Source organism: Notechis scutatus, chromosome 1, assembly GCF_049901735.1.
Source record: "Notechis scutatus isolate UNSWTSFEM ecotype Mainland chromosome 1, rNotScu1.2, whole genome shotgun sequence".
NCBI classification, from domain to species: Eukaryota; Metazoa; Chordata; class Lepidosauria; order Squamata; family Elapidae; genus Notechis; species Notechis scutatus.
The window spans coordinates 171,853,784-171,865,354 of NC_142009.1; the positions used below are offsets into that span (position 1 = coordinate 171,853,784).

General features: G+C 39.7%; 1 protein-coding gene and 1 long non-coding RNA gene across 3 annotated transcripts in view; one reads left to right on the forward strand and one right to left on the reverse strand.

Annotated features, from left to right (window-relative positions):
- KIAA2012 (KIAA2012 ortholog) overlaps positions 1 to 11,571 on the forward strand; it is a 140,390-nt gene that overhangs the window by 124,115 nt on the left and 4,704 nt on the right. For both annotated transcript variants that reach the window (XM_087949790.1, XM_087949797.1), the window contains exons 19-21: positions 3,514 to 3,716; positions 4,194 to 4,366; positions 9,232 to 9,451. In XM_087949790.1, the coding sequence (XP_087805916.1) occupies positions 3,514 to 3,716; positions 4,194 to 4,366; positions 9,232 to 9,451 (596 nt within the window). The remainder of the gene's footprint in view (positions 1 to 3,513; positions 3,717 to 4,193; positions 4,367 to 9,231; positions 9,452 to 11,571) is intronic.
- Positions 1 to 11,571, reverse strand: part of LOC148133098 (uncharacterized) — a 704,593-nt gene that overhangs the window by 46,067 nt on the left and 646,955 nt on the right. The gene's annotated exons all lie outside the window — the stretch shown is intronic.

Here is an 11,571-nt window from a genome sequence, read left to right on the forward strand (position 1 = left end):
TCAGAATGGGCGGGTGGGCAAGCCCAGCAGCTGATCATTGGAGCAAACTAGTTCACTCACAGATGATCCTTGGAGCTACTGGTTCGGCCAAATCAGGCCGAACCAGTAGAATACCACCCCTGGATAAGTCCTATTGGGTTACCTTTGACCAATCATCTTTTAATCTCATGTATTATACAGAATTTCTGTGTGTATGTCATGCCCCTGTTGGAATCTGATTTGGAGGGGGAGGTCAAGCAGCTGACATGGAGTGGGAGTGTGGATCCATTGGCTGTGGAAGAAACTGGGGAAGGGCAAAGTCTGGCTGGGCAGAGCAGGGGAGAGGTAGAGCAAGGGTGAGGTAGAGCAAGGGAGAGGGAATTCGGAGAAAGATCCAGAAACGGAGAAGGGAGCAACGTGAGTTGTGTGGCTTACGGGGGAGGAAAGGGCCCTGATTCCCTTCAGTAGCTGCAGCTGGGAACACAGTGTTTAAAAAGGGAAGTTGCACACAGCAAACTGTTGAGAGCAAATCGTGAATTATCTGGTATTGTTGAGGCTTATCTGGGTTCCCGGCATTTTCCCAACTGTGTGTTTTGGTGGCCTTTCAAGTCTGCAATTCCTTCTCCTGCCCTGTCAAGTTAATTACTGCAGCGTGGTTTGTGTGGATTTTTATTTACAGTTTGCATGTACTTTGTTTTTGGACTGAATTTCCTCCACTTAAAGGCTGTTCTTGGGAGAGTTTTTTCTCCAGCCAAAGGTAACCTGGACATTGGGGGCAAAGTTGGAGGTACTAAAGGGACTCTTACTTATGCGACTGTGTTGCCTTTGTGCCACGCCCCAGGTCATCACAGTGTATGTGGGAAGGGGTATTTAAAGGCCCTTGGAATAAACATAATAAAGATCGACTTCCAGCTGACGTCACGACAAGACCAGAAACAGTAAACAGAGGTCTCTGTTCCTGTGCTGGCTTCTCACCATTTGTGGGCTCTGCACGGAGCCAATAGCCACCTTGTAGAGGCAGCAAAGCAAAGGAGAGGCGCTCAGTGAGGTTCTGGGAGAGAATGCAACTCCCCCATGAAAACTCTTGAGCATGCTCTCTACACCACAACGGAGAGATCAACCAAGATGGCCGCTACAGAGTTGGGACAACAGAACATCTAAGCACAATGCTGGAGCGGAGTTTGGGAATGATGTTTGGAGAAGGGTGAGAAGAATTCATATTATATTTTACCTACCCCAAAAGGACTATAACAGAGAAGACTAAAGAATTGAGTTAGTGGCGACTTGGAAGATAGAAGAAGAAATGGAAAATGTAAAGAGCTTAAACTTTTAAAATTTTAAAAGGAATAAATTTGGAAGAACACTAATTTGGAATTGGGGATCGGACAGGATTTGGCATTGGAAGGCATTAATTTGAATGCTGGAAATAATTGTTCTAAAAGAGAAATAATATTTGATTTTCTAAAAAAAAGTGGTGAAGCTAATTTAAAGAAATGGAAAAAGAGTGGCTGTGAAACTGGACTAAAAGTGCCACTTGTTGACGAAAGGAAAATCTTGCAGATCCCTTCAAACTACGATCTAATCAAAAGAAGAAATTAAAAAGGAATAAAAGACACTACAATAAGACCCCTGGAAGCTGAAATATATTATAATTAAAGAGCAAGGAATATAAGAGGATATTACCCCTGGAATTATTGGTGACTTGGACTGATTAACATTGGGAAATAAAGATTTGAGAATATTGATATTAAAAAAGAGACACTGGTTCATATAAAATAAAACTTACTGGATACTGGACAATTGGAATAAGTAATACAAAAATGAGTGACATATGTAAAGAAATAAAGATGGACCTTCAAGCCATGAATGAGATCTGGGATAGAATGTTGGATTTATGCACAAAAATACAGAATACAGAGAAAAATTCGGAAATGGCGATGAAAGAAGAAGAAGAAGAAGAAGAAGAAGAAGAAGAAGAAGAAGAAGAAGAAGAAGAAGAAGAAGAAGAAGAAGAAGAAGAAGAAGAAGAAGAAGAAGAAGAAGAAGAAGAAGAAGAAGAAGAAGAGAGGGGGAGGAGCTAGAAGAAAGAGAAACCAGTGAAACGGAACAAAAGGAACAAATAATGCAAAAGAAGAAAAAAGAAATTGAATTTGAGATATTAATGATAGATGCAATAAATGGGGGGAGGGATATTGAGATTGGAATGCTGATAAATGAAATGGCTAGGAAATTACAGAAAGGAGATCAGAAGAGGGTGGGGATAAATCTTGAGAAATGGGGAAAAAATACCAGAAAATGATTAAGAATAGAGGAAGGATTAAGGGAAAAAGCCAAAAGATTATAGAAAATGGTAAGCAAGCAAAGAAATGATGAATTAATATAAATGAGAGATTTGAAGATAATGGTTAGAAATGGAAAAGAAGGGGACTCCACATGAAGAGGTATTTTACCAGTAAAATATACAAAATAAATCTTAAGATTAACTAAGTAAGACAGATAAATGTTTATGGAAGATAAAAGTGATTAATATTTATGATAGGAAAGGGAATATTATGTGGAGCCCAACAGAGAATAGACATAACCATATAGTAGAATAATATTTTTAATGAATTATATCCTTTGTTATTCATATATATAAGGTAATGAGGTTATAATGTTATAAGGTTGATATTATTGGCTAAAAGAAAATATATTTGTGTAAAAACGAGGTGTTAGAGGGAAGGGAATATACAGAAAATAAAATATACATAACAGTGGCAAATGTAATATGGGGGGGTATAATAGGGGATAGTATAAATTAAGATTAAATCTTGAACGGTCAATGAATGGTATGAATAAATTAAATTGTAAACATGGTGAGCATAAGAAATATATGATTAAGGAAGTTAGAGATTGATTATAATGTTTTTTATTAATTAAATATTTTGTTATCCACTTGTACAAGGTAATAAGTATATATTGTTATATTGCTGGCTAAAGAAAATAAGATGGAAAATATATTTGTGTAAAAATGAGAAGTTAGAGAGAAGGAAACACACAGAAAACAAAATATATTAATAAAATTGGAAATGAGATTTAATAGGAGATAATATAAATTAAGATGAAATTTTGAATGATTAATGAAATGATATGAATAGATTAAGCTGTAAACATGTTGAATTTAAGTATATGATCAAGAAAGATAGAGATTGATTGATGTAAAATTATTAATGAGATTATAAAGAAGAAAATTTGGTAATAGATAATGATGTGATGTTAGGAAGCTGTATCTGTGACTATGGATACGACTGATTTAAAATATAAACACCTGGAACCACACTGTTCTCGTAAAGATGTATTTAAATAATTAAAAAATAAAAAAACTTTTCATTAAAAAAGGAATAAATGTGGAGTTCTCACAGTTTAAATAAATCCCGTATCTCCTTCTTCAGATACCAAATACATTGGAAATGCCCTTCTCTACTCCATTAATAAAGTCCAGGCCAGACTTAGTGTTTGATCCTAAACCTCTTTTATACTCCTTCAATTGACCAGGATTTGTCTCTAAACAAAGAAGAGCTGAAACTATCACGAGATAGGTTAATAGCAGAGAGGGCAGAGAAGCGACGGCTGGCAGTGGAGACAAAGCGAAAAGAACAGGAAGAGCGGAAAAGGAAAGAGCAGGAAGAGCAGGAGCGTATGGAGAAAATGAGAGAAGAAATGGAACAGGAGAAGAAAAGGAGGATTGAGCAGTTTCGGTGAGCAAAAAGAAATAATTATCTCCTATTTGATAAGAGAAGTTGTGGGATGCTTTCACACCCTTCCCTTTCCCACCCCCATCCAAAAACCGCCAAGAAACCATGAATACCTATGGCACCCTTTTCTGTCTGATTCCCCAAAATCTTTTGAAGCTTCAGAAATTAAGAACAGGCAAGGAACATCATGAACCAGTCAATGCTCCCTTCAGCTAACCCAGTGACAAGTGTAGAAATTATTCTTAGCTATCATGCTACTCCTGGAGTTATCGTAACAAGTTTTCTTGCCCCACATATAGAAAAAAAAGGAAAAAGTAAATTACAAATCCAATGGCTCTTGACATATTTCCAAGTTAGGGCTTGAGAAGAATTGTTTCTAATTTTTATTTCTGGTCTTACCTGTTTGATCTACTATACATTCCCAGGCAATGCTTACCTGAGTCCTACTGGACTTTTATGACCAACTTTATTTTCTCTCAGTTTAAGAAAACAGCAGCTTGAAGCAGAGCGGCAGCAGCAGGAAGAAGAGGCAGAAAGGGAACGACGAGCGGAGAAGGCAGCCCAAGACCAGGCCCGGTGGCAGCAGGAGGAACAGCGTAGGAGATTTTTGGAGATACAGAGGAAGAAGCAGGCACAGGAACTGGAACAGGCAGGTAACCTAAGACAGGCCATGATGTCAGAGCCAACCCCAGCTCTGTGGAAATCCTTAGCAAGACTGTCATGGGATTCTTCTTTTAAACTTCCTAGGAAATTCCAAAGTGCCTGGCTTTGTGATACTTGGGGGTCGCCAAGGAAGATAGCAGGGTCCACTCAATTGAAGTGCTACTTTAGTATACCTTGTAATGCCTTTTTAAAAAATAAAGTGTATTTGTGTTTGTTTTAAATAGAGGAATAATATTACTAAAAGTTGCCAATCGATTCAAATATATCCATATCCCTTTCCTATCCTTGAGAAATTGCCCCACCTGTTTTTAAAAAATCAGTCAAAATCTCATTTGACTACACATACTGCTTTATTATTACCACTTCCCAAATTCAAAACAATACTCAGAGGATGTGGGTAAGAAATAAAACCATAAGGAAAGAATAAATTCTGAATTCAGTTATTATTCCTAGCATATGAACACAAACATCATGACATTTTACTAATTTAGTGCACATTCTAATAGACAAGTGTAAAATATTTCCCAGTGAAATATTAACTTTCTAGTAAGATGTCAGTAAGGCTCTTGTGTCATTTATAGTAAATTAAGCTTTTTGGGTGGGTGGTGTCATTGACAAATTTCCTGGATTAAGAGGGAGGGAGATGTCAAAATAGAAGTATTTGTAATCAAATGCTAGAATCAGGCCAAGGAAGGACAGTTGTTTCTGTAGTTTCACCTCACCATGAAAAATTATTTACTGTAATTTATAAGAAATATCTATACATTTTGTAGAAGCTTGCCATTATTGTATGTTTGGATATTTCAAATGGCCTTTTGAATGGCTATGGCTATTGCTATCTCAGCAGCACCTCTCAAAGGCCAAGGGTGGTCCTCTGCTTGGAAGAAACCACAGTAGTATTCCCATTTTAACAAAGTTTTACTTTTTGTTTCAAGACTGTTTTCAATTCCCCTCTCCTTGGTTCTGGTCTCCAATGGAATTGTTAGGCATTTCTCTCAACAGTTCAGTTCAATGGTAGTTAGAGGCTAAGATTATTGAATCAATGAATATGAGCTCATTTAACTCTATAGGAAATCCGATTGCTGATGTTAAATACACCATGCACACATTAGGCATGAGTACTTCGACCATATCATCGTTTGTATGCATATTTTCCACCTCCAAGCTGTATAAACTTAAATGCTTAGCGGATATAAGCAAATCAGGTGATGTGTATTTGTGTAATGAGGGGTGTGGCCTAAGGAGACCAACACCCCATATCAAGGTGTGCATAATTATTAGGCAGCTTCTTTTCCTCAGGCAAAATGGGCTAAAAAAGAGATTTAACTGACTCTGAAAAGTCAAAAATTGTAAAAAGTCTTTCAGAGGGATGCAGCACTCTTGAAATTGCTAAGATATTGGGCTGTGATCACAGAACCATCAAACTGTTTGTTGCAAATAGTCAACGAGAAACATGTTGAGAAAAAAAGACGCACTTAACTGCCAAAGATTTGAGAAGAATCTAATGTGAAGCTACCAGGAACCCATTATCCTCCAGTGCTGTCATATTGCATAACTCCAACCTATCTGGAGTGCCCAGAAGTACAAGGTGTTCAATGCTCAGAGACATGGCCAAAGGAAGGAAGACTTAAATCTGACCACCACTGAACAAGACACATCAGTTGAAACTGGGCCAAGAAATATCTAAAGAGAACTTCTGGTTTGTCGGCTTTGCTAGCGGCAGGGATTTGCGATCCTGCGCGATCCCTGCCGCGCTAGCCGCTTTGGTGCCTCCGATCCACGGATCTGGAGACTAAGGCTGCCACGAAGAGGCAGCCGAAGATAGGGGGGAGCTGGTGAGGGGTTTGGGGGTGTTGCAGACCCCCTTCCCAGCCGGCAAAACCCCCCTCTCCCAAGACAATCGAGCGGCAGTCTGTAATGGCCGCCTCAAAGAAGCCGGCAGCTGGGTAAGACTGAGCAGGAGGAAGAGAGGAGAAAGTTGTTAAGAGAAAGTTTTTGTGGCTGACCCAGGATTTTAAGAGGCGTTTAATCCTGAGAACTATGGTTTTCTGAATAATACTTCGTTTCCAGAGGAGGATTTCAAGCGGCAAAATTGAGTGCTGAAAGGGAAAGTTCACTCTCCTTCCTTATGGAATCAACAAATGGCCATTGAGAAACCTGTTGTTTATATATATATATATATATTAAGATTTTGTTGGAGGAGATGCCTTGAAGATCTTGAGACCAGAAATTAATTGCAACAAAGCTTTAAAATATAGATTGGAGGTCTTTTCCTTTCCCTTTGATACCTCACCAGGAAGAGAAAGTGAGAACTTTGTGTTTTGTTTGGACTGATTGACTCCCTCTGGAACTTTGGGGAATTGCTCTAACTTTTGAAACATTTTGGTTGCTTTAAGAAGAAGAATAAAGAATGGCTTTATCTGTTGATGAACTTAGGGAATATGAAGAAAGAAAGGACGCTGTGAAAGAAGCCTTCCTCTTTTTAGAAATGGCGCTTGTTAATTATCAAATACAACAACAGATGGAGGAAATGGAAGGAGAAGAAGGAGAAGAAGAAGACGCCATCTTCAATGAATCTAAAAATTTAGTTAAGAGAGAAAGGAGAAAGAAAGGAAGGAAAATGAAGGACTTAAGATTTAAAAAAATACTTAAGAAAGGCAAAAATAAGATGCAAAACCAATTCAATGTTAATGTTACTGAGCAAAAGGAGAAAGGAATACAACAGAGAGGGGAAGCTGGAGGTAAAAAGGTTAGGTGGGATAAGAAAGGAAGGGAAAAGGGAGGGAAAAGCCACAAAGGTATAAAACAAGATGGGAAAAAAGGAATTTTTTTTAGGGATAAAGGGTAATGTATAATTTCTTTAAAAAAGAAGATTCTGCAAGGTACATAAGATGGTATGGTAGTATTTGTATTAGAAATAGAAAATTAGAATGTTATAAGACTTAACAAAAGACTAAAATATTGAAATGTTTAGTAATGATAGATTTTAAAATTTAATAAAAGATTAAAAGGAATGTTTAAAATATTGAGTTTAATTAAAAAGTTTAATTTACTGTTGTTTTGATCTTATTATAAACTCATTATTGTAGCACTTGTTTCTTGAAATAGACAATTGGGATGCTATAAGATTTAAAATTTAGATTTATTATTTAATTATATTAATTATTATGGACTTATTATTTTCTCTCTTTAGAGGTTAGTAGGTTGAATGTACTAAGCAGAATCAGATTGGGTATTAGGTGTTATTTTAAATATTAATTTAGGGGGAGGATAGAAAGGCATCATACCTTGATCAGTGATTTCAGGAGAAATTCTTTTTTTTTTTTACTTGCTGTAGGGAATGAGATAAATGGATAATTTGGAAAGAATGGACAAAAAATATAAATACAATGATTTAAATTAAAATGAATTAAATAAAATAGAAATAAGAAGAGTGAAAAGCGGGGAGAAGTTATATAGAAGATATAGAATGGTAAATAAGATAGGTAATGGTATATAAGATGAGCACGAATTTAATTGAAGTCCATACAAAGAGAGGTAATCTGGGGCCCAACTACTTTCTTAAAAGAAGTTTTATATTTTTGTGTTTTGTGTGTCTATGTTTTCTTTGAGAATTAATAAAACCTCGGAGGAATGTTGGATGAGAATAATGTTAAACAAGACAGAGAGGAATGAAGATGATGATTATAAACTGGATAAATATAGAAAATTAATAATAATTAATGAAATTGAATACGAAAAGAGAAATAATGAGAAATTTGTTAAGCGATATCTATATGGTTATATTGAAATGGTGACAAATAGAATTATGTTGTATAAAATAATATCTTATTTGACTTGTAAAATTAATAATGGAGAGGTTTTATGTATTTAATGGTTAACGATGGTTTGTTTGTCTTTAAAAAAAATTTCGAAAAAAAAAAAAAGAAATATCTAAAGACAGATTTTTCAAAGGTTTTATGAACTGATGAGAGTGACTCTTGATGGATCAGATGGATGGGCCCATGGCTGGATCAGTAATAGGCACAGAGCTTCACTTCGACTCAGATGCAGGCAAGGTGGAAGTGGGGTACTGGTATAGGCTGGTGTTATTAAAGATGAGCTAATTGGACATTTTTGGGTTGAAAATGGACTCAAAATCAACTCCCAAATCTAGTGTCAGTTTTTAGAGGACACTTTCTTCAAGCAGTGGTACAGGAAAAAGTCTGCATCTTTCAAGAAAACCATGATTTTTATGCAGGACAATGGTCTATCGCATGGATCAAAGTACTCCACTGCACAACTCTTTAATTTTCAACATTTTATACTGCTTTTCATAAAAACAAAATAATTGTTATAAATATAATAAATTGTATGGTAATTTAAACCAGTAAAGATGATAAAATCTAAAAGCAATTTTAATGTTAACAGCAATACAACAGCTGAAGGAAATGCCTGTGTAGGCATAAGTGTTCGATTTCTGGTGAAAATATCAAAGAGTTCAACTTACTATCAGCTAGAGGTTTATTTTGGTTCTACTTCCCAACGCTCCTTGTTTTATCTCTACAAGAGGCAGATTCGGCTGAGAGTGAAATTGGCCTAAGTTCATATTTTGTTTTTTGAAGTTTTATTTATGCCCACTTCCTTTGTTCAGTCCCAACATTACACTAGAACTGTTTATTGTTTGGCACGTTTCCCTTTGGTCCTCTAGCTTTCCGCACTACAAAATATTAATGTTTTGCAATAAAACATCTAATTAATCATCCACTTGAGGTTTCCCCTAAATACAGAGTTTTCCTGTCTTTTCACTTCAATTACTTTATTCCTCCTGAAATAGAAATAGCTAGTAGCTAGCTTGCTTGCTTTCTCTCCTTAGAAGCAGAAAAACGCAGACAGAAAGAAATAGAAATGCAACTGGAGGAAGAACAGCGACAGCTAGCAGAGATGGCCGAGGAGCAAAGGTTGGAATATGAGAAGAGGAAAAAGGAGAAAGAAGAGAAAATGAGGCTTGAGGCTGAAGAGAAAAGGAGAAGAGCTGAGGAAGAGGCTAGAGTTGCTTTGGAAGAAGCAAGAAAGCAAGCGTTATTACTCTCAAGGTATACAGAACTTCCTAGGAAAAAATTATTCTTAATAGTGAATTATGACAGGATGCCTGTTTTCAGCTGTTATAGCATTGGATCTACGAGAAGCCTAATTTAATGTTAGATAACATCAGTCTTCCTCTTAGCCTAAGTCAGGGGTATCAAATTCAAGGCCCAGGGGCTGGACCTGGTCCACGCGATGCTTAAATCTGGCCTGCAGGGCTGCCCTGGAAACATTGAAGGACTAGACCGTGGTGCCTCTGCCAGCAAAAATGGAGCTTACAAGAGATTTGTGCGGTCCTCCCAAGCTCCATTTTCGCTGGCAGGTTGCAGGCCGTCCCAGCTGAAAATTGAGCTCAGGAGCCCATTTTCACTGGCTGAGCACTTGGGCCACCAGACACCAAACATGAGGGATGGCATGCTGGCCACGCCCACCCTGGCCACACCCAGCCTAGCCCCTCCCCCAAGGTCAAACACAATCCTGATGCAGCTCTCAATGAAATCAAGTTTGACATCCCTAGCCTAAGTGAACTGAATCACATTTCTAGATTAGAACCTCTTCCTTTATCCAGTAAATACAGTATTATCCACCAGTCACCTTACATTGACTGAGGCAGGAGCAAAGCTCAGTCTTTACCAAAAAAAATAAAAAATGGATGGGTCAAGGATCAGGCTGATTTCATAAGCAGAAATCATCCATGAAGCTATGTCTTTCATTTAAATGTCCAGGTATCCAATAAGTATTCATTGTAGTGTATTCTGCCCCTTACTAGTAAATATGCTCCTATAGTTTGTGGTAAGAATGGCTTTTTCTAAGCAATACACTTTTGCCAATTGATAATTACCATATATACTCGAGTATAAGTCGACCCGAATATAAGCTGAGGCACCTAATTTTACACAAAAAAACTGGGAAAACTTATTGACTCGAGTATAAGCCGAGGGTGGGAAATGCAGCAGCTACTGGTAAATTTCAAAAATAAAAATAATTAATATGGGAAACGATCTCACTATCATGAAAGGTTTAATTGATTCACTAACCCAAAAGAAGAAGATGATGATGACAGCGGGAGGCAGGAGTCACTCTCTTCCCCTCCCTCGGAGGCCCCCTAAGTCAGGACTCGCTACCGCCGGCGCTGCCCCAGTCCCGCATCGCCTCGGGAAGGGAAAGGCAAAAAGGAAGAGCCGCGGCAGCGCTTTGCAACAGCGGCAGTGGCACCGGAGGCTCAGGCTCAGCGGCTCCTGGTTTTGCCCCAGCCTTCCCAAGGCAACGCGGGACCGGAGCCGCACTGGCAGCAGCAACTCCCGACAGCCCCAGATGTAGGGAGAAGGCAAAAGCGATGGAAGATCCTTCAGGGGAAACTGAGGGGGAGACTCACCCTTGGTCCAGATGAGCCCCCTTCCCCGCCCCTAAGGAAGCAGAGGCAGCCAGCAAGGGCAGGCAAGCCCCGCTTCACAGACTCCATCCGTCCTCACTCCCACCCACCCACCCAAAGTCACGAAGTCCCCCAATCGCGCAGCCCAGAATCGCCCTCCCCTCAGGGGGCAGCAACGACGCCCGGTTTTTCCCGAGACAAGAAGCTCCGCCGTGCAATGAAAGCGCCCTGGCTCTAGGCTCGCGGGCTCAGAAAACAACGCGAGCCGAGGTCGCTTCGGCTCCGCTCGGCTTCTCCAACATCCGGCACCGCCCTGTTCTATCTGCCGGGCCCGGCAAGTCTGAGCAGCCAGCGCGTGGAGCAGCCAGTGCCGGAGATCGTTGGCTGCCTCTTTCGCAGCACGGGAGGCCTCCCGGCTGGCCAGCTGCTCTCCTCCTTCTCTGCCTGTTTGTTCTGTGTGACCGAGGAGGAGACCGGCCGGCTGGTTGGGGAGGCTTTCTGCGCCGAGGAGGCGGCTGTTCGTGTCCGGCTTTGCTCCGCTTCTCCGGCGCGGCCCTGTTCTTTACTTGGGCAGTCGGGCGCCCGCAACAGGAAGGGAAAGGCCTCCCCCAACCAGCCGGCCGGTCTCCTCCTCCTCAGTCACACAGAACAAAGTGCTTTTTGCCTTTCCCTTCCCGAGGCGACACGGGACTGGGGCCGCACCGGCGGCAGCAACTCCCGACAGCCCCAGCCGGAAACCTGAGCGGAGCCCGGGCGGAA